Here is a 24,490-nt window from a genome sequence, read left to right as displayed (position 1 = left end):
CAAGTTACCAGGACACGTTCACTTTGCGTTGGTCTGATTCTCTAGAGTTCATGACACACAAGCTGCTACACAACACGAGTCAGGGTGAGTTCCTGTTGCGCATCACTCCTGCGCATCTCTGGGTTGTGTGTGACTTCCTTCTCCTCACAGCGCGCTGCACATTGTGAGGATGAGTTGTGTTGCGAGATGCTTTGTCTATATGTTGTCGTTTTCTATGAAGAATGTATAATTCCAGACGTGAGACGAAGCACATGTTGGACCGGATGTTATGATTGTGTTGTCCTCGCCGTCTTGTAATATTTGTGTTAGTTTGACTTTGATGTGTGTCAGTGATTTTTTCCCGGAGGTGAACTGGGTTCCGCCCATTTCCTGTTTTAAGTTCTGCACTGTTATATGTTGAGGAGCTGATGTGCGGACATCAGACACCGGGAGGACATTACTGGTTCTGTATCGTCCCCACAGGCAAATACACGCTGGGAATCGAACTGAGTGGTGGTGTTTCATCCCCTCATCCACACACCGTTACACTGGACACACTCCCACACACAGTCACGTGATTTCCAGTAACTGCAGAGAGGGGGAGGAGCCTCCAGTGAAAGTGAAAGTGTTCAGACTCGTTCTAACTTCGAGGAGCAGACGGAGGAGACGTGAAGTCTGAGGCTGGTGAGTGATCAGCTACATTTATATTATTCATTCATATTATTTCACTGTCACTGACTCTGGGTCAGTTTTCTACTCGTGTTCTTTAGAGAGAAGAAGATTCAGGATGAACTTCTGTCAGTCAATCAACAGTTTGACTCAACGCTGTGATTGGCTGAGTCCAACACATTAAACCTACAACTGTCTCAGGTTACGTGACAACAGGGACACAGTGTAGGAGCGTTTGTTCTATTTGAAGAAACACTGAGTTTACTACCTGGCTTCATTGTGTGTGTTTGAGCTCACTGTGTTTCTCCTCTCAGACTGAAGATGAGTGTTCAAGAGGAGGAAGAGGAGAGAGCAGAGTCTCCAGGGTTCAGCTGTGTGTCTCTGAAGAGGGACTGGTCCATGGGAGATCCCCCACTCTTCAGTAAAGAACCTGGACCCTCAACCACAAAGTAAGAGACCTGCTACAAACATGTGAACCTCCAAACTGAATCCTCACAGAATGAACCAGTGAATGATGAGTTCTGAATAAAACATGTTTGTGTTTGCAGAGGTCAGGACCACAGACTGAGAGCAGAGTCTCCAGGGTCCAGATGTCTGTCTCTGAAGAGTGACTGGTCCATGGGAGTTCCTCCACTCTTCAGTAAAGAACCTGGACCCTCACCCACAGAGTAAGAGACTGTTTCTACTGGGACCTGCTCTGAAGAGGATCTAGTTTCCTCTAGTGTGGCCCCTGCATTAGGACACAGCTTCATTGAAGTTGGTGACTAATCTCTCAGAATCACTCAAAGAGCTCAGACCTCCACCAAGAACCAACACGCTCCTTATGAAACCACTTTGAAATCCACTAGAGACTCATTTGGATTTGGATCTGCACCAAATTCCACACACTGGTAAACATCAGTCCTCTGAACATGTCTGTCAAAGAGGACCCCCCCCCCCCCCCCGATCTGGTTCAAAGACCACAACCTTCCATCAAGTTTACTGGTAATCTGTTGTTTTTTATAATCCCACTAACGAACCAACCAACACACAAACATACTGGGTGAACACAAAACCTCCTTGACAGAAGTGATGACAACCTGTGACTGTGACATGTGAGTTATCAGGACATGTCTTCACAGGGAGAGGAAGAGGAGTCATGTTTCTGAGGAGGAGCAGTCGTCCTGCTGTGCTTCGTGTCAGGACGTCCTGAAGGATCCAGTCTCCACCAGCTGTGGACACTGGTTCTGCAGACGGTGCATCACCTCATACTGGGACCAGTCTGGTTCTTCAGGAGACTCCTCCTGTCCCCAGTGTGGAAAAAGATCCAGAACAGGAGCTGGAGGTCAGACAGCCTGTCAGAGCAGCACTGTACATGTGTCTGCTGATGTCTTCACTTCTGACAACAGCACATGTGGTTTTATTTTGTTCCTTCATACAGCATCAACATTTAACATCGTTAGAAAAGCACAAAGTTAAAAAGCTTTTATTTTCTGTAGTTTTTCTGTATCTGATGAAAACAATCAGCAGATTCTCAGATTCTCTGTCTCTCACATTGTTTCTTGTCTTTCAGCAGATCGTGGTCTGCAGGAGGTTTCAGATGAACATAAGCTCAGTGTGAGGAGGAGATGTGAACATGTGACTGAAGGAAGTGATGAAACAGGAAGTAGAACCCTCCTCAACAGGATCTACACTGAGCTCCACATCACAGAGGGACAGAGTGAAGAGGTTAATACTCAACATGAGGTGAGGCAGCTTGAGACGGCTTCCAAGAAGAAGATCCTCCAGGACACTCCCATCAAGGTCCACGACATCTTTAAAGCCTCCACTGACCAGCAGAGCAGCATCAGAGTCGTCCTGACCAACGGAGTCGCTGGCGTTGGAAAAACCTTCTCGGTGCAGAAGTTCACTCTGGACTGGGCAGAGGGTTCAGAGAACCAGGATGTGGGTCTGCTGGCTGTGCTTTCGTTCAGGGAGCTGAACCTGGTGAAGGACCAGCAGCACAGTCTTCTCACGCTGCTCCATGTTTTCCATCCAGCGTTACAGAAGCTCACGGCAGAGACGCTCGCTGTCTGTAAACCTTTGTTCATCTTTGACGGCCTGGATGAAAGCAGACCTTCTCTGGACTTCAACCACAGGGAGCTTGTGTCTGAGGTCACACAGAGGTCATCAGTCAACGTGCTGCTGACAAACCTCATCCGGGGGAATCTGCTTCCCTCGGCTCTCGTCTGGATAACCTCCAGACCTGCGGCGGCCAATCAGATCCCTCCTGCATGTGTTGACAGGGTCACAGAAGTACGAGGCTTCACTGAGGCCCAGAAGGAGGAGTACTTCAGGAGGAGATTCAGTGATGAAGAGCTGTGCAGCAGAATCATCTCACACATCAAGACGTCCAGGAGCCTCCACATCATGTGTCAAATCCCAGTCTTCTGCTGGATCAGTGCTACAGTTCTGGAGCACATGTTGACCACAGACCAGAGAGGAGAGCTGCCCAAGACCCTGACTGACCTGTACTCACACTTCCTGCTGGTTCAGACAAAGAGGAAGAACAACAAGTACGGTGAGGGACATGAGACGACTCCACAGCAGCTGACGGAGGCTGACAGGGACGTTCTCCTGAAGCTGGGGAGGCTGGCACTTAAACATCTGGAGGAAGGAAACATCATGTTCTACCAAGAAGACCTGGAGAGGTGTGGTCTTAATGTCACAGAGGCCTCGGTGTACTCAGGACTTTGTACTGAGATCTTCAGAAGAGAGTGTGTGATCTTCCAGAAATCAGTCTACTGCTTTGTTCATCTGAGCGTTCAGGAGTTTCTGGCTGCAGTCTACATGTTCCACTGTTACACCGAGAGGAACACAGAAGAACTCAACAACTTCTTGGGAACAAATTGGATCATATACAGAATCTTCTCCCTGGATGACCTCCTGAAGAGAACCGTGGAGAAATCCCTCACCAGTACAAATGGTCATCTGGACCTGTTTGTTCGCTTCCTTCACGGCCTCAGTCTGGAGTCCAACCAGAGAGTCCTAGGAGGCCTGCTGGGTCGGACAGAGAACAATCCAGAGATCATCCAGAGAGTCATCAACAACCTGAAGAAGATGAAGAGTTACAACATTTCTCCTGACAGAAGCATCAACATCTTCCACTGTCTGACTGAGATGAACGACCACTCAGTTCATCAGCAGATGAAACAGTTCCTGACGTCAGAGAACAGATCAAAGGAGGAACTCTCTGAGATCCACTGCTCAGCTCTGGCCTACATGCTGCAGATGTCAGAGGAGGTTCTGGATGAGTTGGACCTGAAGAAGTTCAACACATCAGACCAGGGTCGACTGAGACTGATCCCAGCTGTGAGGAACTGCAGGAAGGCTCTGTGAGTCCAGACATGATCAATAACATGTGTGCGTGTTCGTGTGTGTTCGTGTGTGTGTGTGTGCGTTACGGCTGCAACTGACGACTTTTCTGATATACGATTAATCTATCGATTATTGAAACGGATTAAGTAACTAATCGGATTATGAATCACACAAATTCTCCATTGCTCTTATTTATCAGCTTTTAAATTTAGCTTGATTGAAAACAATGATCAATACTTTATTCAACAATGCCTTTTTAATAAACTTTGCAGCAACTATTGATACAAAAAGAAAGAAAAATCTAGTTTTTGTCCATTTAAAACCAAAGACAGGCAAAGTGCCAATATAAAAAATTAAGTAAAAAATCAAATATTCAGCTAGTCTTTCTTCGGGTTATGTTCATGGTAAAATTCTCCCATACTTTTGACTTCCTGGTACACGATGGTGTTGCACGATGCCATTGGTCCGTGTTTTGTAGCTATTGCACATGCGCGATGTTCAGAGATAGGAAGAGAGTGAGATGGTTCACTCCTCAGCTGCTTCCATCAGCCGGTAACACAACATTTAGTTCAGCTGAAAAACACACACTATGACCTAACCAATGTCGACGTCGATTAATTGTTGCATCCTTAGTGTGTGTGTTTAATAAAGTTATTATTATGGGGCGGTGTGGCCTAGGGGGTAGAGTGGGCGTTCTGCAACAAGAAGGTTGCCGGTTCAAATCCATCTGCATGTCGAGGTGTCCTTGGCAAGATACTGACCCCCTAAATGGCCCCTCATGAATGTTGAGTGTCCTAAAAATGTAAGTCGCTTTGGACAAATGACATGTAATGTAATTATTATGTATTCATATACTCTCATTGTTCTCATATGAGTTCAACTAGATCAGATGTGGAGAGTGAAATCCAATGTGATCACTGTGCTGGAGTTTGAGGATTCAGACATACGACCATGTGGGGTCCAAGGGAGGTTATTGTATATACTGTTTATATATATACATATATATGAATATATATGTATATATATATAAATATGATCAAACAGCACAGAGTGAGGAGACGATCACTGAATCAGTGTTTGGATGAGAATCACTGACGGTTCCTTTAAACTGAAGAAGCAGGAAATATAGTTTCTTCTTCTTTCTGGTCAAACCAGAGTTCCCACTCTGTGTTTGTCCTCCATCACCAACCAGTGCAGTGTCCGTCCCTCCAGGTTCCTGACATGTGACCTTTGACGTTTGACCACTGAAATCGAATCAGTTTCTCTTTGAGTCGAAATGGGAAGAAATTACCTGAAGACAGACTTGAGATATCACGTTCAAGAAGCCATAATCATGTTCTATGACCTTGACCTTTGACCTTTGACCACCTGAATCTAATGAGTTCCTCTGTTAGTCTGAATGAACGCTTTAACCAAATCTGAAAGGATTCTCTTGAGGAGTTTTTAACAAAGAGGGGATTTACCAGGGTGAGGGTCACATGATCACGTTTTGTATGAATGTTGTGTTTTTTATTTAATTCTCACAGATTTGATATTTTCTTTAATTACAGACTCGTTGATTGTGAACTCTCAGAGACTCACTGTGAAGTCGTGGCCTCAGCTCTGAAGTCAGACCCCTCACATCTGAGAGAACTTGATCTGAGTATCAACAAGCTGCAGGATTCAGGAGTGAAGCTGCTGTGTTCTGGACTGGAGAGTCCAAACTGTCGACTGGAGACTCTGAGGTCCTTAAATCCTTCTTCACTTTTCAGACTTTCTTTCTTATTGGGTCATTATTTATTTAAATTGTCTCAGTTCTGCTCTGCTCACTGTCCCTCAGTCATCTGTCACTCACCCAGCCTGTCAGTCACGTCCACCTCATCAACTCCATTCACCTGCACTCACCTGCCCCTGATCACTAAGAAAGTGTCAGTAAATAACATGTGGACTGAGGCCGAGCACTCGTCCTCCTCAGGTTTTCAAAATAAAACACATTCATATTGAAACACGTTGGACAGTTGATAAGTATAGAAACAAACAGGAAGTGACATCAGGAGCCATCCCTACTTTAAACAGTGTTTAATTACACAAACCTGCTGAGTGACCAACACACAGAGAAGAAGCTGATGAATGAAACAATGGTCCAACATGTCTCAGTTATACAGAATTTATCTCACTTTATTCTAGTTTAACATAATTCCTCTTCATACTGTGATGGAAATTCATCTTGAGATTTGAAATAATGAAATTCTCAGACGGGAGTTGCTTTTGAGTCTTTATAAAAATAAGCTCTGCAGAGTTAACAAGCACAGGGGCTCAAAATGGAACAACAACAACTGGCTGCAAGTTCCATAAGCCAGAACTTATACAAAGAGGCGTCACATAAGAGATGATATGAAAAAAACATCATAGACATGAAAGACATGAGATCATCATCTATGTCTTATCTGCTGTGTCCCTCCTTCCCCGGTACCAGTTAGAAGAAAAACATCAGCAAATAAGGGTTCCATCCTGTCAGATATTATTAAACTTTATTACAGGCTCAAGGCCCACAGTATCAAAAGACAAAAACATACAATCAATACATTACACAAAAATATACAAGGAAAGAAGGGCTAAAAAAGGCACTCAGATTTAGGTTCCCAGATCTTAGATGTGTACTTAACAGAGCTGCGGACAGGGTCTGTCATCAGATCAATTATAGAATTTGTTGAGCGGTCCAGCCGACTCATATACTTAAAAATAAGGTTCCTCAGCAAGGCCTTGAAGGTGGTTAGACCCATATTACAGAACAGCTCACTGGCTCTAGTACTCCTGGGTTTATGCAGGAGTAATCTAAGACAGTCATTATAGACTACTTTAAGCTTACGCAAGCTCTCCTTCTTGTAATTCACCCAGAGTGGAGCTGTATAGAGAGGGGGGGCAGTAGGCTCTAAACAAATGAATCTTTACATCAACTGTACAGTGGTGGAATTTTCTAACCAACATGTTAGCTTGGACATAGAGCATCTCCTCTGTCTGCACATGTCGGCATCATCCTCTAACGTGTCTGTAATAATATGCCCTAAGGATTTGGTTCTACTGGACCCCCCCAGAGTTTGCCCAGAGAGATGAAAGGCAGGAAACGTAATATCCATGTCATCCTTAGACCTACACACCATTACCAGGCTCTTCTTGGCATTATATTTCACATCCAAATCAACCCCATAATTAGTGCAGATGTTAAGTAGCTGTTGAAACCCACTGCTACTAGGGGGTAGTAAAGCTAGGTCGTCTGCATACATGAAGTGGTTGACCAGGGAATCATTTGCATTCATTTTCTTTTTATGATAAAGGTCAGGTCCCTGCCTGGGCCTTCCAGCTATTACCCAAGCCCTATGGGCTGCATTGGACTCAGCATGATGGCTAGCTACAAATTTATTCCACCCTGGTTTGATGTTCTTGGCCTTCCTGGAACGAGTGAATAAACACCTGCTAGCCTCAAGAAGAGCTCCAACTATATTTTTATACAAATCACACACACTTGCACCATGAGAGGGGTCATCACAGTTTACATTAGTGCAACATATGGCATTCATGGGCAGATGTACTTTACTCAAAAATTCATCAGACCTGACGCAATATTTGAGGACATCATCATTAGATAGTTTTTCCCAATCTATCTTTTCTACGCTGTTGCCCTCATACTTATCCAGCTTGGGAACGTTGTCCACATTTAATATCATGGCAATGGGGATATGGTCAGAGGTGGCTAGCCCATAACTAATCTCAATATTTTCCAATGAAGCATGAGCATCAACAGTGGACACAATGTGATCTAGCCACGAGGTCGTATTCCATGCTTCACTAACATAAGTGTAACTTGAGTGAGGCAAGAACACTTTACTTGATATTACTAGTTTTGTGTCGCTAGTGAATCTTAACAGGTGTTTAGCAAACAGAGACTTATTATCTGATAGGTCAGCATTATAATCACCCAAAACATAAATGCAAGAGGAGTCATTATCTTCGATAAAAGATTGTACAAATGCAAGCTTGCTCAAAAATTCATCAACATGATCATAAGATTCATATGGAGTATAAATATTAAGAATAATAAAATGATTTCCATTAAAATTAAACTCTAGCCCAATGGCCCAGTCCACATTTAAATGTAAAACTTTAACCATGGAATCATATTTTGTATTCCATAGAATAGCCACCCCTCCAGCAATCGTGCCTCGGACGATTCTTGTGCTGAGGTCCGTAGTGGATTCACCCGCACCATGGAAGTCAGGGTGGAGAGAGTTTAATTTTTCCAAATCCTGTTTGGCCATCCAGGTCTCCTGAATGCACAGTACGTCACTATTGACTAACAGTGTATCCACAACCAGCCTCCTTGCCTTGTCAGCAGCAGTGTGACCCACTCTGAGGCCACGAGAATTGTAGGACACAATGCGCATTATGATTCTGTGTCATTCACGTTGGGGCTGTCAGTTTCCTCGGCCACCCCCACGAAACCAGCACCAGGGCACGACAGAGCCCCATCCTCCTCACGGCAAGAAATCTCTCCCGCCGCTCTTCCAGGCAGAATCACCCCACTTGTTGCTCCTCTTGAACGGCGAGGCTCGAAGTATTGTCTGATGACTGACCCAGCTGGCCAGAACTGGGAATCGTACATCTCCTTCCACTCGTTCCATTCAGCAGTAACACAGAAGGAGCTGAATCTGCAATGTGGCGTCTCAATTTTCCTGCACTTCTCCTCGCGGTTCATCTTTCCTTGCAGGAAGAGACGGAGCGTGTCGGCATCAAGGTTCAACTTGAATTTCGTGGCGAACACACTGACCATCTTCGTTTTTACAGTGGACAGTTCCTCGTTATTAATCACCGCAGTTCCAGTAATCCCTGTCTTTTTCCGTGCATGTCTGGCCTGGGGTTTCTCAGCACGAGACTTTGCAGTAAACAGGTGAGCTGAGTTCTCTGACACTTCCTTCCGTTTGCGGCCGTCCCTCACCATAGTACTCCAGCTTGGGTGCTCCGTCTTCTCCGGGGCTCTTTCACTTCGCTGAGCAGGGGGCAAGCCCGGAGATTCACCTGTCGCCAACCACTCCACACCCTGTCTTCGGGCTCCGCGGACAGTGGGAGGAGGTCCTCCCAGCTCCACCACCGTCTCCACCATAGCCAAGCACAAGCCCGGGCCCTGCGCATCAGGCTCGCCACCCAGCGGGAGTTCTGAAGGCCGAAGAGGAGCATGTGCCGCTGCCACGGAGGAGCCGCCGCCACCCGATTTGGGACCAGCAACACTGGGGTTGTACCACCACCAACAGTCGCTCATTAAGGGAGCCAGACACCTCCAGAAGTCCCTCACAGGCGGTTGCCTGCGAGGTAAGAGAAATCTTCAGAAGATCAACGTCAATATTAATCTGCTGAATTCTTCCGAGTAACGCTGAAACATCCACATGTTTGAATGAAACGGGAGGCAGTTCATCAATGTAATGAGACACAAATCTTGGTAGTTCTCCTTTCTCCTTGAACACAGCCAAACACATTTTGATGTTCGTCTTTCTTCTCTCCCCTGTGAGAGGACCAGCGTTTGCTATCAGGAAACAGCTCTGCCATTACAGCTTTGGAGGTTTCAATCCTTTGAGAACTGAAACTGGACTTAACTATCTTTATGATATTATCTTGATCAAGTGTTCTCGACTTAATCAGTAGAAAATTCAGCAGTTCATCTTCAACTATTATTTCTCCATCCGTGGTGTGATAAATCCTAGGTTTAATGCGAGCAAACATTCCCACATCACACCGGCGCTGCTGACCGTCAGCCATTTTGTCAACCTAGATAGACAGTTTCACAGCAGTGAGACAGCTAGTCAGGGGATTTCCAATACCTTAGACCAGGGGTGGTCAATTATTGTTTCCATGGGGCCACATGAGAAACGGAAAATATTGTGGGGGGCCAGGCCAAAGGCTGAACTCAATTCTGCATAATATTAATTATAAAAGCAGTATATAGCATTGTTTTGACAAGCTGGTAAGACTGGTAAGAGTACTGCATGTTATGATTAAGCAATGAAAAAGCGCGGGGTGTGACTTGGGCTTGATTTCATCCCTGAAGGATAACCATTTCTGCAAAATAATCATCCAGAAACACCAAAACAAACAAAATGTAAACGTTTTTATCATTTGTGACTCATTATATTAGTGTCATTTTCAGGCACTGTAACAGATCCTCTGACAGATGGTCTTTTTTGACTGATGTTCTGTTTATTCAAACCGTCCTTGTAACACCGTACACCTTAATACAACTTTGAACAACTTAGAAACACCGTAAGAAATTGTCCTTCCTCGGAGGGTCGCCAAACATAAAACCTCTTTCTAGAAGTTTTGGTCCACAGAGGAAGACCGCAACGCCACCGGAACTGTTTCAAAATAAAATCATATAACATTTTTACAATAAAATCACAGAAAGACACTTCAATATATATATAAACAACAACACATGTAGGGTTAGTTACAGGCACATTCACCCCAAAACTCATTTAAGTTCCATATACTGTTGGAAAGAGGTTATTAACTTTCTAAAGACACCACAATATTGTCTTTGTTCTCCAAATAGTAAGCAAGATACATCATATTATAACGATTGTCACTGAGCTTTGATTTTGAGAGAAAGGCCTCCAAAGAAAGTGTCCCAGTTCAATGCTAGTTGGTGCCTTGACATGCCAGCATTTCTAGTCTGATTTTTTTCAGTTCAGTGAGAGAAATCTAGTCTCTGTTGGGCTTTCACAAGTGCATCAAAGTCAGGTTGAATGTCTGAGGTGGAGATCCGAAGCACAGCTGCCAGATGATCATCAGTGAGAGAGGATCTATACCTGGATTTTGCAAACTTCATCAGTGAGAATGTTTGTTCACATATGTAGGTGGAGCCAAAGAGAACCAACATCTTCTGAGCATGTCTCCTTATGTTTGGAAAGTTCTCTTCCTTAAAAGAAGAGTAAAGATCCAGCAGTGCTCCTGATTTAAAATGCTCTGCCAGTACCGCATCAGTCTGCAGGTCAATGAGTTCCAGCTGAACATCACTGGGTGCATTATCCACACTACAGGTAAAGGGAGAGGAAATCATGTGCATTTCATCCTCGATCATTCTGAGATCTTCCAATCGCCTTGAAAACTCACCATGCAGTGCTCCTAGCATGGATGAGTACCTGCAAAGATGATCAGCTGATGGTGGGGCTTCTTTCAGGGTTTGCATGTGAGTGAGATTGTTGCTCTCCAGTTGGCTTGAAAGAAACTGCATCTTTCTCATGAAAGCCTTCACCAGGCTGTGCATTTCATTAACAAATAGGCCCTTGCCTTGCAGTTTGGTGTTCAGTTCATTCATCAGTGAAGTCACATCAACAGCCAATGCAAAATCTGCCATCCAGTCCTCATCTGAGAGCTCTGGGATGTCCTTGCCTTTCTTTTTGCAGAACTCTTGAATCCCTGCTCTCAGGTCCCGTACTGTTTTTAACATGTTGCCCAGGCTGAGCCATCTGACAGCTGTGTGGTAGCCTCTGTCCCCATGTTCAGTCTCATGCTCCTCCAACAGTGCAACAAACTGTCTGTGATTCAGCTCGTGCCCTAATGAAGTGAACTATTTTAGTGACAACTTCAATAACATGGTTCATCTTTAGCACTGACTTGCACAACACATGCTTATACAATGCAAAAATACAAATTTCTGATCTGGTCGATTTCAGTCACTTTATCTTGAACACGTTTCAAAAGTCCGACATCTTTCCCGGTCAGACTTGGACAGCCGTCCGTTGTGACACCTGCCAGTCTGTCCCATTTCAGACCAGCGTGTTCATGCATGCATCGAACTCCGTGAATAGATCGCTCCCTGTCGTTGTCCCTTTCATTGGCCGCAGTGCTGCCAGCTCCTCCGTAATCTTGAAGTCCTTTATCCCACGGACGAATACGAGTAGCTGGGCTGTGTCACGGACATCGCAGCTCTCGTCCAAAGCCAAGGAGAAAAAGTCAAAACTGGCCACTTCACGTTGCAGCTGAAGTTCCAGATTCCCCGCAATGTCCTGGATTCTTCTCGTCACGGTTCGCCTCGATAGCGGGACTTGCTCAAATGCTTCTTTTTGTTCCGTGCATATTAGTGCTGCAGACTCCACCAAGCACTCTTTGACAAACACCCCCTCCGAGAATGGCTTACTGTTTTTAGCTATTTGTGAGATATCACAAAGCTGGTCTTGGTTGCTGCATCCCTGGATGTGTGAAGCTTGGTAAAGAAGCCTTGCTGCTTTTGTAGCTTAGCTAGTAAAGCTTCCGATGTCCCGGCCTTTTCAGCATCAGTCAAGCTTTTGTGTTTCTCTGTGTGCTTCGTCTCGTAATGCCGTCTCAAATTGAAATCCTTAAACACGGCGATCTGCTCTCCACAAACTACACACCCGGCTTTACCTCCGACTTCAGCAAATAAATACTTTAGTTAGTTTAGTTAGTGCCTGTAGCACCCCTGCTGGGGTATAGGCCGTCGACAAGGGACCTCCAGAGTTCACGGTCGCTGGCGTTCTTTTCTATCTGCGACCAGGTGCCTCCCAGTCTCTTTGTGTCTGCCTGAAGGTCCCGGCGCCAGGTGTTTTTAGGACGTCCTCTGCTTCTCTTTCCTTGAGGGTTCCAGGTCAGAGCCTGTCTGGTGGTGTTTGACTCTGGTTTGCGTAATGTGTGCCCGATCCATCTCCATCTTCTTCGTCCAATTTCGTCTGCTGCTGGGGGTTGTTTTGTTCTTGTCCACAGATCGTTGTTGCTGACCTTGTTTGGCCAGTAGATTTTCAGGATTCTTCTGAGACATTTGTTTATGAAGGTTTGCACTTTATTTATTGTGATCTTATTGATTCTCCATGTCTCTGCCCCATAGAGCAGGACGGATTTTACGTTGGAGTTAAAGATTCTGATTTTAGTCGTTTCCCGTATCTCTCTAGAGTTCCAGATGTTCTTGAGAAGTAGAAATGATGTCCTTGCCTTACCTATCCTAGCTTTTACATCTGCATCTGTACCACCCTGACTGCTGATGATACTCCCCAAGTAGGTAAAGGACTCTACCTCTTCTAACATGGTGTCACCAAGGGTGATCGGTTCCGTACTAGTTGTATTTATCCTTATGTTTTTAGTTTTTCCCTCATGGATGTTAAGTCCTACTTGTGAGGAAGTCTCTACGAGTGTATTGATCTTGTCTTGCATCTCAGAATCAGAATCAGAATCAGAATTCTTTTTATTGCCTTGTATATTTTCACATACAGGAAATTGCCTTGGTGTGGTTGGTGCACTTTACAAACAACAATATAAAAACAACAATATAGAGCAATATAAACATCAATATAAAAAACAACAATATCGAAAAAATAATATATACAGTAAATGTGTTGTGTTCGGTTTTAAGGTGCAAAGATTGGTGGTAGTGCCAATAATGTAGTGTTATAAATTATGTGCGAGGGTGGGGGGGGGGGGGGTCAGCAGAGTCAGTGTGATGGGGGGGGCTTGTTTGTGAGCCCCACTGCCATGGGGAAAAAACTGTTCAGGTGACGCGAGGTTTTAGTCCTGACGGCCCGGAACCTTTTCCCAGATGGAAGTCTCTGGAACAGGTGGTGACCGGGATGGGAAGGATCAGCGATGATCTTGCCTGCTCTCTTTCTGGTCCTGGAGTGGAACAGGTCTAGGAGAGCCGGCAGGTCACAGCCGATGACCTTCTCAGCTGACCGAATGATCCGCTGCAGTCTGCCCTTGTCCTTGGCAGTGGAGGCAGCGAACCAAACGGTGATGGATGAGGTGAGGATGGACTCAATGATGGCTGTGTAGAACTCAACCATCACTTTCCTCGGCATGCTGAATTTCCTCAGTTGCCGCAGGAAGAACATCCTCTGCTGGGCCTTCTTGGTGATGGAGGTGATGTTCTCCGTCCACCTCAGGTCCTGTGCTATGATCGTCCCCAGGAATCTGAATGACTCCACTGTTTTAACTGGGGAGTCGCACATGGTGAGGGGGGCGGTTTGGGCTGGGCTCCTCCTGAAGTCTGCCACCATCTCTACAGTTTTTGAAGCGTTCAGCTCCAGGTGGTTCTGGCTGCACCAGGTCTGGTGGTAGCAGATCTGGTGGTAGCTATGTGACAGTAGTGCCAGGTCATCTGCGAAATCTAAGTCATCCAGTTGGGTCCATAATGTCCATCGGATTCCGTTCTTCCTTTGTTCTGTTGTTGTTCTCATGATCCAGTCAATGGCTAGTAAAAACAGGAATGGGGATAGAAGACAACCCTGTCTGACCCCAGTCTTGATCTGGAACTGTTCCGTGAGCTGTCCATCATGTATCACTCTACAGGTCATTCCAGAATAGCTGTTTTCAATGATGTTCACTAGCTTAGTGGGCACTCCATGGTGTCTCAATAACTTCCATGCGGTCTCTCTATGTACACTGTCGAATGCCTTCTCGTAGTCGACAAAGTTGACATAGAGTGGGGAGTTCCACTCTAGTGACTGCTCTATGATAATGCGAAGAGTGGCAATCTGGTCGACACAGATTGCCACAAATAAATACTTAGCAGTCCATTTATTGTTGAAAACCCTGCATTCGGGCTGACATTTCCGAGGGCTAGAGTCGTCTTGTAGTCCACTTGTCCACGTGGAGACTCCTGAACATGTCCAGCAAGATATTAAGAGACATCTAGTGGTGACGTTACATATTACAAACAACTGAACCCCGAGGACACGAGGACTTTCAAGCTGTTTTCAGTCATGAACTCTGTAAAATAGTGTCTGGACATTTTCTGGAGTTTGACTTTCACATATGAAGAATGGGTGGAGCAGCAGGAGGCGGAGCCTGTAGAGCAGCAGGAGGCGGAGCCTGTAGAACAGCAGGAGGCGGGACATGACGTATAAACTCTGCTGTGGAAAGATCAGTGTTGTTGTTTACAGCTCATCCACACCGGGGTCGGCCCTCATCACCAGAAGATCTGGAATCTCCTCGTGTTTCCAAGTTGACGTCTTCGTCTTCTACGTGTCCGGCTCCTCTTCTTCATCCTGAGATGTTTGTGTTCTTCAGGTTTCACGTCCACTCGCTCTCTGTGAATCCTCTGGACATTCACCTGCTCTATTCTCACATGGACTCACTCAGAAACTTTATTAGGAGGCTGCAGGAAAATTTCAAGAAAATGTCCAGAACAACTTGACTCAGACTTCAGGTCTGAAAACAGAGACAGTGATGTTTAGTCAAAGTCCTTTATTTTCACACATGAACTCAGTTTAATTTACAGTTAAGTTTTATTCTTTATCCAGGTTGAAAAACTGCAGACTGACAGAGATCAGATGTTCTTCTCTGGCTTCAGCTCTGAGGTCAAACCCCTCTCATCTGAGCGAACTGGATCTGAGCTGGAACAACCTGCAGGACTCAACAGTGAAGGAGCTGTGTGGTTTTCTACAGAGTCCAACCTGTCGACTGGAGACTCTGAGGTCAGTTCACTGACTGACTTTTGTAGATCTCATATCCATAAACAACATTTATACACAATTGATCTAATTTAATTCTATTTAACATGATTCCTCTTCATACATAACTTGAATCCATTCATTAATTAATCTGTGACATTTTAAATATTCAGCTACTTGTTAAAACACAGAGTTTAGTTCTGGATTTCCTAAACTGATCTGCAGGACAGAGACCGGGTCCAAATAATCTATTTGTACTGAATCAGGACTCGTTTTTAGTCCATGTCTGATTTCATATTTATCTTCCATGTTATGAGTCTGTGCTGACATGAATATGTGTCTGTTATTTTCACATATGAACTCAGTTTAATTTACAGTTAAGTTTTATTCTTTATCCAGGTTGATGAAATGCAGTCTGTCAGAGATCAGCTGTTCTTCTCTGGCTTCAGCTCTGAGGTCAAACCCCTCTCATCTGAGAGAACTGAATCTGAGTGAAAACTACCTGCAGGACTCAGGAGTGAAGCTGCTGTGTTCTGGACTGGAGAGTCCAAACTGTCGACTGGAGACTCTGAGGTCCTTAAATCCTTCTTCACTTTTCACACTTTCTTTCTTATTGGGTCATTATTTATTTAAATTGTCTCAGTTCTGCTCTGCTCACTGTCCCTCAGTCATCTGTCACTCACCCAGCCTGTCAGTCACGTCCACCTCATCAACTCCATTCACCTGCACTCACCTGCTCCTGATCACTAAGAAAGTGTCAGTAAATAACATGTGGACTGAGGCCGAGCACTCGTCCTCCTCAGGTTTTCAAAATAAAACACATTCTTATTGAAACACGTTGGACAGTTGATAAGTATAGAAACAAACAGGAAGTGACATCAGGAGCCATCCCTACTTTAAACAGTGTTTAATTACACAAACCTGCTCAGTGACCAACACACAGAGAAGAAGCTGATGAATGAAACAATGGTCCAACATGTCTGATCTGATATTTATCTTCAGGTCACAGACTGGACTGAGGTCAGCAGCATGTTGAGAGTCTGTGTTGACATGATGACGATCCACAACAACAGGAGGACACATTCTAATATTCATAATTCTTTATTCAGGTTGAAGAGCTGCAGTCTGTCAGAGATCAGCTGTTCTTCTCTGGCTTCAGCTCTGAGGTCAAACCCCTCTCATCTGAGAAAACTGGATCTGAGCTGGAACAACCTGCAGGACTCAGCAGTGAAGGAGCTTCTTGATCTACAGCAGAGTCCAACCTGTCGACTGGAGACTCTGAGGTCAGTAGATGGTTGGAGTCAGTCCTCGCTGCTTTCATCAGTATGTTACTAAACACAGTCAGTATCACAGATCCAGGGTCTGTGCTACCAAGCAGGATTTGTGGTTATCAGGTTAACTTCAGGTTTAGTTTTTTCAGTTCTATGAAGCTCGTCCACTTCTTAACCAGGTCAATCACCATGGTAACTTCTGATGAACGGCTAACCTGCTCCAGGTTAAGTTGGAGATCAACCCGTATAGAAGCTCCGCCCACTGACCACATTGACTCTACACTGTTGTGTGGTGCTCACTCTCCTTAAAGGGACGGATAAGGGAAGTTTAAATCAACGTCTGGTTGGTTCAGTTGATCTCTAACTCACCCAGAACATCTCAATGTCTCCAGACTCATCCTGTCCCCAAAACACCAGATGACCTCAGCTTCCTGGAGACAGGTCCATGTGTGTGTCCTCAGAGTCAGTGAGACAGTGTGTGTCCTCAGAGACAGTGAGACAGTGTGTGTCCTCAGAGACAGTGAGACAGTGTGTGTCCTTAGAGACAGTGAGACAGTGTGTGTCCTCAGAGACAGTGAGACAGTGTGTGTCTTCTTCTCTTCCACTCGTCTTGTTAGTAAACAACAAATTCAGATCTCGTGGCCTCGAGTTATTTATCTCGTTCACACGTTATTATGTCGTGGTCACATAATATATTTTTACCAGATGCCACCAGGGGGCGCTGTAACTTACACATTGACACGATCCAGATGTTTCACCAGCTGTTCTTCCTGCATTTAGCAGCTGTGACTGAGTTTCTTTTATTCTGGATCATGTGTTTGTTCTCCTCTGATTTTTATTTTAGAACAGTTTGATCCTGGTTGTGAAATATGAGGCTCTGCTGTCAGTCAAACTGTCCAGGTCTGTGATTGGTCATACAAAGTAAACCCCGCCCCTTTTATGTGCATGCTCAGATCTCGATGAGGAAAACCTGAGTTAACTTAACGAGTTGATAACCAGCGTCATGTGACCACTTAGCCTGACTGTGTCTGTCAGGTTCAGTTGAGCTGATCTCAGAAAGATCTCCTGGACATGTTGAAGTGTCTTCATAGTTCAGGCCTCAGTGTTTCCTCAGTGAAGCTGTGAGAGGACAATGAGGACAGACGTCAGGATTGGACAGAGACACAGAGAGACAACAGTCGGCCAATCAGACGAGCCACAAGCTGCTTGGGATCATGTGATTGAGTTGACGTGAAGACGACAGTTGTTGTTGTTTTCATGTGAACAGGAAGTGAAGCTGGACCACAGCTGACAGCCTCACACGAGGGACAGAGACGGTGTCGTCTTCATCTGATCTGAGACAGTTTGTCCTCTCACTTCATCAGTGAATAACTGATCAGGTGGATCTTTGTCACAGCTCTGAGGTCAGTGGGACTGAAGCCTCTCCTCATCACATGGTAACCAGGAGCTCTTCATACAGAGCAGAACCTCTGCTGAGGTCCATCTGTCTCCTCTGGTCCCAGTTTGTCAGAAGCAGATGTTCATCAACACACAGTGAAACATGGCTTCACCTGTAACAGCAGTAAATCCACCTCTCAGGTGTCCACTCTGCACTTTGACATGCAGAGGACACACACTGAGCTCTTAGCGTGTTCATTCCAACACGTGAACATGAAGCAGAGAGGAAGCTGCTCCACCTCTGAACAGGACTGAAGTCCCTGCTGCTCTTTCTACTGGATGAGCTGCATCACTGACTCACAGCTGATGAAGTGAGTCTCTGTGACACTGATGTCTCCTTCTCTCAACAGGTGGAGATGAGTGTGAAGAGGACAGTGTGTGTGGACGGAGGCTGAGCTGTGTCCTGAGGATCCAGAGGCTGAAGCAGCAGCAGCTTGTGTGTAGTCTCCAATCTACACAACCCCTAATCTGCATGTGTTTGTGAGATGAAGCCGGAGCACCTGGAGAAAACACGGGAAGAACATGCAGACTCCACACAGGAAGACCCCATCTGAACCGGATTCAAACCAGCAACCTTCCTGCCCAGATTGGGTTTATTCACATTAAGAATGTGTTTATTGAAATGACACAACACAAGCAGAATAGATAAACCCTCTATAAAGAGTCACATACACAAAGTTCAACACATTGAAATCACTTTGAGTTTAAAATCAGAGTTTTGTCTTTGACACAAAAGATCAAAACTCTGGACTTAAAAATGGGACGTTTTCATTTCTGCATCAGGTGCAGAGCGTGGTGGCTTTTCTACTTTTGACCCACAGGTGGCGCTGCAGTATAACAGCAGCACATCCCAGTCAAAGCCTTTATATTCAGTCTATGAGTCAAACACATGGATCATTTCCTCTGTGACAAACCAGATGTAACGAGAGGAAAAACATCTCAGAGAGAAAAGTTCTGTTTCTACTTGTCTCTGCTTTAATGCTCAATAAACATCCTTCCACCGACTTCACTGGAATCATGACTCAGCTTTTCTTTCCTCTTCAAACAAACTGGTGGAAACATCTCGTCCTTGGTGCAGGTAAAAGAACAAAATCACCAGTTTGACATAATGGAAACCAGCAGAAGAAAAGTGAATGAGACATTTACAGTATGAAGAAGAGTTGATGAAGAGCAGAGCATCTTTAAGTCTCTGAGGAAACTGTTTCATAAACATTTTACCATATTTAATAGAAAACTGACCCGAGGACGTTTTATACAAACGCAGATGAAGATTCTTGTTGTACGTTCTCGACCACCACCTCAGAACAACCACCAGGGGGAGACTGTAGCAGCCTCTGGGAACAGCTGCATGCTGGGAAATAATTGATGATGGGAGGTTCACAGCAGAGACAAGGGACAGAAAGTGTCTGAGAGATGATGTCCTGTCACGTGTCTCACATCCTGTTCATCGACTTCAGATCAACTCAGATCCAGAAGAAGACCTTCACCTGGGCTTCCATAGCATCTGACTCCGAGTCAGGCGCCTGTCAATCATCTGATCCTCACTCCGGTCCAGCAGGGGGCGGTGCTGCGCCTGTGAGCTGATGAACCACCCTGCTGTCAGGTGACTGACGGAGTGTGTCATGTGACAGTTTGCTGTCATGTGACCTGTGTGATTCTATGTTGTCTCCAGCTGCGACTTCAGCTGCTCAGAAGAACCAGGAAGAACCAGGTGGAACCAGGTAGAACCCAGAGGAACCGAGAGGAACCAGGTAGAACCCAGAGGAACCAGGAGGAACCAGGTAGAACCCAGAGGAACCTAGAGGAACCAGGTAGAACCCAGAGGGAACAGGTGAAGGTGAGGGTGTTGACGGACAGAACTTTCCTCGGTTCCTGTTTTAACTTTTTTTCTGTGGAGCGTTGCTGTCGGTGCTCACATTTCAGTTAGCAGCTAGTAGTTAGCAGTTAGCAGTTAGCAGCTAGCAGCTAGTATTCAGCAGTTAGCAGCTAGCAGTTAGCAGTTAGCAGTTAGCAGTTAGCAGTTAGCAGTTAGCACCCAGAGACAGAAACAGAAGCTAAAACAAACTTCCTCTAATAACATGTGTATTACACTCAGGCCTGTAGCGCCTCCTGCTGTCCATCATGTGCAGCTGATCTTATTTACTTTATTCCTATTCGTCCTATTGAACACGTGTTCTTCTCTGAGATGAAAACATTGAGTCAGATGTTTTGTAGAAGATGTGTGTGTGATGTTTGTACACACTCACACACAGACACACACACTCACGTTGCAGATTTCTCTCTTTGTTTTAACAACGTTTGATTTTGTGTTTGATCATAAAATGAAAGTTGAAAGAAGATATTTTATGATGAACAGTTTTTTCTCTCTTGATAAATTTCACCTCCTCAGTCAAAGTGTTAAACATTTGAAGCTACAGATTAATTAACCTTTTGTTTCCTCGACTGTTTTAATAGAAACTCAAAACAAAGCAAACGCATCATTTCCTGAAACGTCCCATGTTTGAGTTTGTCCTCAGTCCTGAGTTGGACACAAAGATCTTTTTCTCTACATTTTATTTATGAGAACATTTCATGTTCAGGAGAGAAACTCTAAACTTTATTTACATCATCTCCACTAACACAAAATCATAAGGAGCCATGATTCATTATATCATTTACTTTCAGTTTGAATTCATTTTCATTTGATTGTATTGGTTGTTCCATGTTCTGTTTATTGTATAGTCGTGATGTCACTTCCTGTCTGGTTTCAGATGCAGTGGGTGGTGTTGATGTCACTTCCTGTCTGGTTTCAGATGCAGTGGGTGGTGTTGATGTCACTTCCTGTCTGGTTTCAGATGCAGTGGGTGGTGTTGATGTCACTTCCTGTCTGGTTTCAGATGCAGTGGGTGGTGTTGATGTCACTTCCTGTCTGGTTTCAGATGCAGTGGGTGGTGTTGATGTCACTTCCTGTCTGGTTTCAGATGCAGTGGGTGGTGTTGATGTCACGTCCTGTCTGGTTTCAGATGCAGTGGGTGGTGTTGTGCTACTTCCTGTCATCCCTGCTGGGCAGCGAGGCGGCGCCGGCAGGAGATGAGGTGACCTTCCTGCCTGGTCTGCAGAAACAGCCGAGCTTCAGACATTACTCTGGTTACCTGAGTGTGGCCGACAGGAAACACCTGCACTACTGGTCAGCACCTGACACGCCCACCTGACACCTCACGTGTGATGTCACCGGTTCCACTGTCACATGTTATGGAGGAAATCAAATATAATCAAACGTGTCTATGAGCTCTTTGATTCCCACGACATCCACCCGGCCCTACGTCAGCTGAGCTTCCTCTTGTTCTCAGGTTGGTGGAGTCCCAGAACGAGCCGACCTCTGACCCGGTGGTGCTGTGGTTGAATGGCGGCCCCGGCTGCAGCTCTCTGGACGGACTGCTGACCGAGCACGGCCCCTTCCTGGTAGGTGACCTCTACCTGCACCAGTGGGATGTCTGACTCTGGTTGTTCTGGTTTGTTCCTCACGGTTGATGCACTTTGGATAAACGGCTCAGTGAACTGTCACAGCGCCACCTGCTGACGTCTGACCTGTCATTTCAGATCCAGGATGATGGAGTGACTTTGCAGTACAACCCTTATTCCTGGAACAAGGTCAGTCCTGCACGCCGTCTTGTGTGTCGGGTGGTTTGGACACATGGTTTGATTCCTGAAAGCTGATTGGTTCTCTGTTTCCAAGCAGCTAGCCAACATGTTGTACCTGGAGTCTCCAGCAGGAGTTGGTTTCTCGTACTCTGACGATAAGAATTACGTGACAAACGACACGGAGGTCAGTGACGCGTCTGGAACTCAGGTCCTGATTGGCTCACAGGCGTGGAGTGACTTGATCTGTTTCCTCGTTCCAGGTGTCGATGAACAACTTCCTGGCTCTGAGGGAATTCTTCCGCTTGTTCCCAGAGTTCAGGAACAACGAGCTCTTTCTGACCGGAGAGAGTTACGGAGGAATCTACATCCCGACGCTGGCGGAGCGGGTGATGGAGGACGCCAGCCTCAACCTGCAGGTACGCACCAGTGACGTAGCAGCACAGCCACAGGGACATGAACTTTCATATGAACTGAATCAGAACTCTGTGGTGTCAGGGCGTGGCGGTGGGGAACGGTATGTCGAGTTACGAGATGAACGATAACTCTCTGGTGTTCTTCGCCTACTACCACGGCCTCCTGGGCAGCGGGCTGTGGCGCCGGCTGCAGACGTTTTGCTGCAGCGACGCCACGTGCAACTTCTACAACAATCAGGACCAGAACTGCTCTGCCAGCGTGAGTCTGAACCGGTTTGTGACGAATCCGGATCTGAACCCGGCTCCAGAATCCGGTTGGAAGCGGTTTAAAGCAGGTGTCTCTGTCGGCAGGTGTCGGAGGTTCAGGAGGTCGTCTACGGTTCAGGTCTGAACATGTACAACCTGTACTCGTCCTGTCCAGGTGGAGTCGGACACAGAGTCAGGTGAGCTGCGACCTCTGACCTCTGAGTCAACACGTGTACCTCTGAGCTTTTGGAGCCGGTGTTGACTTCCTGTTGTTGATCAGTGTGGAGCGAGGCGACCTGGTGATCAGGGATCTGGGGAACTCGTTCACCAATCACCAGTGGACTCAGCACTGGAACCAGGTGAGTGTGGGTCACCTGGGTTCACCTGAACTCACCTGGTGGATCAGTACAAACCGGTTTCTGCTCTGACTCTGTAGAAGCTTCGAGTTCTGGCCTCTGGCCACCTGTCGGTCCGTCTGGACCCCCCCTGCACAAACTCCACCCCCTCCTCCCTCTACCTGAACAGTCCCTACGTCAGAGCCGCGCTGCACATCCGCCCCGAGGTCCCGGCCTGGGTCATCTGCAGGTAGAGAGAGAGAGTGTGTGAGTGTGTGTGTGAGAGAGAGAGAGAGAGAGAGAGAGAGAGTGTGAGTGTGTGTGTGTGTGAGGTAGAGAGAGAGTTTGAGAGAGAGAGTGTGAGAGAGAGTGAGAGTGTGGGTGTGTGAGAGAGAGAGAGAGAGAGAGGGAGAGAGAGTGTGTGTGAGTGAGGTAGAGAGTGTGAGAAAGTGTGGGTGTGTGTGTGTGAGGTAGAGTGTGTGAGTGTGTGTGTGTGAGAGAGAGAGAGAGAGAGAGAGTGTGAGTGTGTGTGTGTGTGAGGTAGAGAGAGAGTTTGAGAGAGAGAGTGTGAGTCTGTGTGAGAGAAAGTGAGAGTGTGGGTGTGTGAGAGAGAGAGAGAGAGAGAGGGAGAGAGAGTGTGTGTGAGTGAGGTAGAGAGTGTGAGAGAGTGTGGGTGTGTGTGTGTGAGGTAGAGAGAGTGTGAGAGAGAGTGTGTGAGGTAGAGAGAGTGTGTGTGTGTGTGTGTGAGAGAGAGAGAGAGAGAGAGAGTGTGAGTCTGTGTGAGAGAGAGTGAGAGTGTGGGTGTGTGAGAGAGAGAGAGAGAGAGAGTGTGTGTGAGGTAGAGAGAGAGAGTGTGTGTGTGAGGTAGAGAGAGGTTTAGAGAGTGTGAGCGAGTGTGTGTGTGTGTGTGTGAGGTAGAGAGAGAGTTTGAGAGAGTGTCTGAGTTTGGAGTGTGTGAGTGTGTGAAAGAGAGAGTGATAGAGAGACTCACTAAGACAGCTGTACAAACGTGTGTGTGTGTAACAATAATAACACAAGTTGTGTGTGTTGCAGTGCGGAGGTGAATCTGAACTATGGGCGTCTGTGTCTGGACGTCAGGAAACAGTATCTGAAGCTTCTCTCTGCTCTGGTCAGTGAACTCACACACTTCAGTCACACTTATCACCTCTCAGCTGAAACCACAGACTCCTCTTCATCAGAGAACGACTGCCCAGTGCAGAGCCCAGTGCATTGTGGGATTTCTCCCTAGATGCACATGTGGAGGTGTTTGTGATGCTGCTCTCAGCTGAGGTGTTTCCACAGCTCTCATCAGAACAGCTGCTCACACAGAACCTCACTGAGTTCTGAGAGAATCCTGATCTAATGAAAGTCTAATGAAACCACTTCCTCTAAACATCAGAGTCACAGGTTGTTGTTAGTAAAGGTTCAATATGACTTCATGACATGAGAACCACTGTTCTTCACACTTTTATCTTCAAACTCAACAACACAACGTTAAACCAGAAAGATGATTGGAGCACAGGAAGAGGAACGTGCAGCTCAGCCAATCAGAGAAGGACATGGAGACGATGACATTGATAAACACTGTAAGAGCTGGGGGGCGGGGCCTTGTTGACTCTGTGGCGCTCTCTGCAGAAGTACCGGGTCCTGGTGTATAACGGAGACGTGGACATGGCGTGTAACTTCATGGGAGACGAGTGGTTCGTTGAGTCTCTGCAGCAGCAGGTAACTTCCTGTTTGATTAATAATCAATAACCACG

General features: G+C 46.0%; 2 protein-coding genes across 4 annotated transcripts in view; both read left to right on the top strand.

Annotated features, from left to right (window-relative positions):
- On the top strand, positions 1-19,120 carry LOC133972482 (NLR family CARD domain-containing protein 3-like). The gene is made up of 10 exons (XM_062409973.1): positions 1-84; positions 463-663; positions 750-873; positions 963-1,097; positions 1,197-1,316; positions 1,770-1,972; positions 2,201-4,001; positions 5,535-5,708; positions 16,517-16,690; positions 18,466-19,120. The coding sequence occupies exons 4-10, from the start codon at positions 970-972 to the stop codon at positions 18,473-18,475; spliced, it is 2,610 nt and encodes an 869-aa protein (XP_062265957.1). The 5' UTR covers positions 1-84; positions 463-663; positions 750-873; positions 963-969; the 3' UTR covers positions 18,476-19,120.
- A 616-nt stretch (positions 19,121-19,736) lies between these two features.
- The window catches only part of ctsa (cathepsin A), a 5,277-nt gene continuing 523 nt past the window's right edge, over positions 19,737-24,490 (top strand). For 2 of the 3 annotated variants that reach the window (XM_062410374.1, XM_062410388.1), the window contains exons 1-11: positions 21,076-21,281; positions 21,445-21,556; positions 21,695-21,745; positions 21,834-21,920; positions 21,997-22,152; positions 22,232-22,408; positions 22,501-22,592; positions 22,676-22,754; positions 22,832-22,980; positions 23,784-23,859; positions 24,366-24,455. In XM_062410374.1, coding sequence (XP_062266358.1) covers positions 21,076-21,281; positions 21,445-21,556; positions 21,695-21,745; positions 21,834-21,920; positions 21,997-22,152; positions 22,232-22,408; positions 22,501-22,592; positions 22,676-22,754; positions 22,832-22,980; positions 23,784-23,859; positions 24,366-24,455 — 1,275 coding nt within the window. Of the gene's footprint in view, positions 19,953-21,075; positions 21,282-21,444; positions 21,557-21,694; positions 21,746-21,833; positions 21,921-21,996; positions 22,153-22,231; positions 22,409-22,500; positions 22,593-22,675; positions 22,755-22,831; positions 22,981-23,783; positions 23,860-24,365; positions 24,456-24,490 lie in introns of those variants that run through there. The other variant, XM_062410381.1, reaches the window with a different exon arrangement.

Source organism: Platichthys flesus, chromosome 2 (genome assembly GCF_949316205.1).
Source record: "Platichthys flesus chromosome 2, fPlaFle2.1, whole genome shotgun sequence".
Lineage (NCBI taxonomy): Eukaryota > Metazoa > Chordata > Actinopteri > Pleuronectiformes > Pleuronectidae > Platichthys > Platichthys flesus.
Note: the sequence above shows the minus strand (reverse complement) of the source record. Positions and strands in the feature narration are given on the sequence as shown.

Excerpts from the sequence above, each read along its gene's own strand:
- LOC133972482 (XM_062409973.1), top strand. The coding sequence starts at position 970 with ATGAGTGTTCAAGAGGAGGAAGAGGAGAGAGCAGAGTCTCCAGGGTTC. Across the intron at positions 1,317-1,769 it reads CCTGGACCCTCACCCACAGA|GGAGAGGAAGAGGAGTCATG; the intron begins GTAAGAGACTGT and ends ATGTCTTCACAG. Across the intron at positions 1,973-2,200 it reads ATCCAGAACAGGAGCTGGAG|CAGATCGTGGTCTGCAGGAG; the intron begins GTCAGACAGCCT and ends CTTGTCTTTCAG.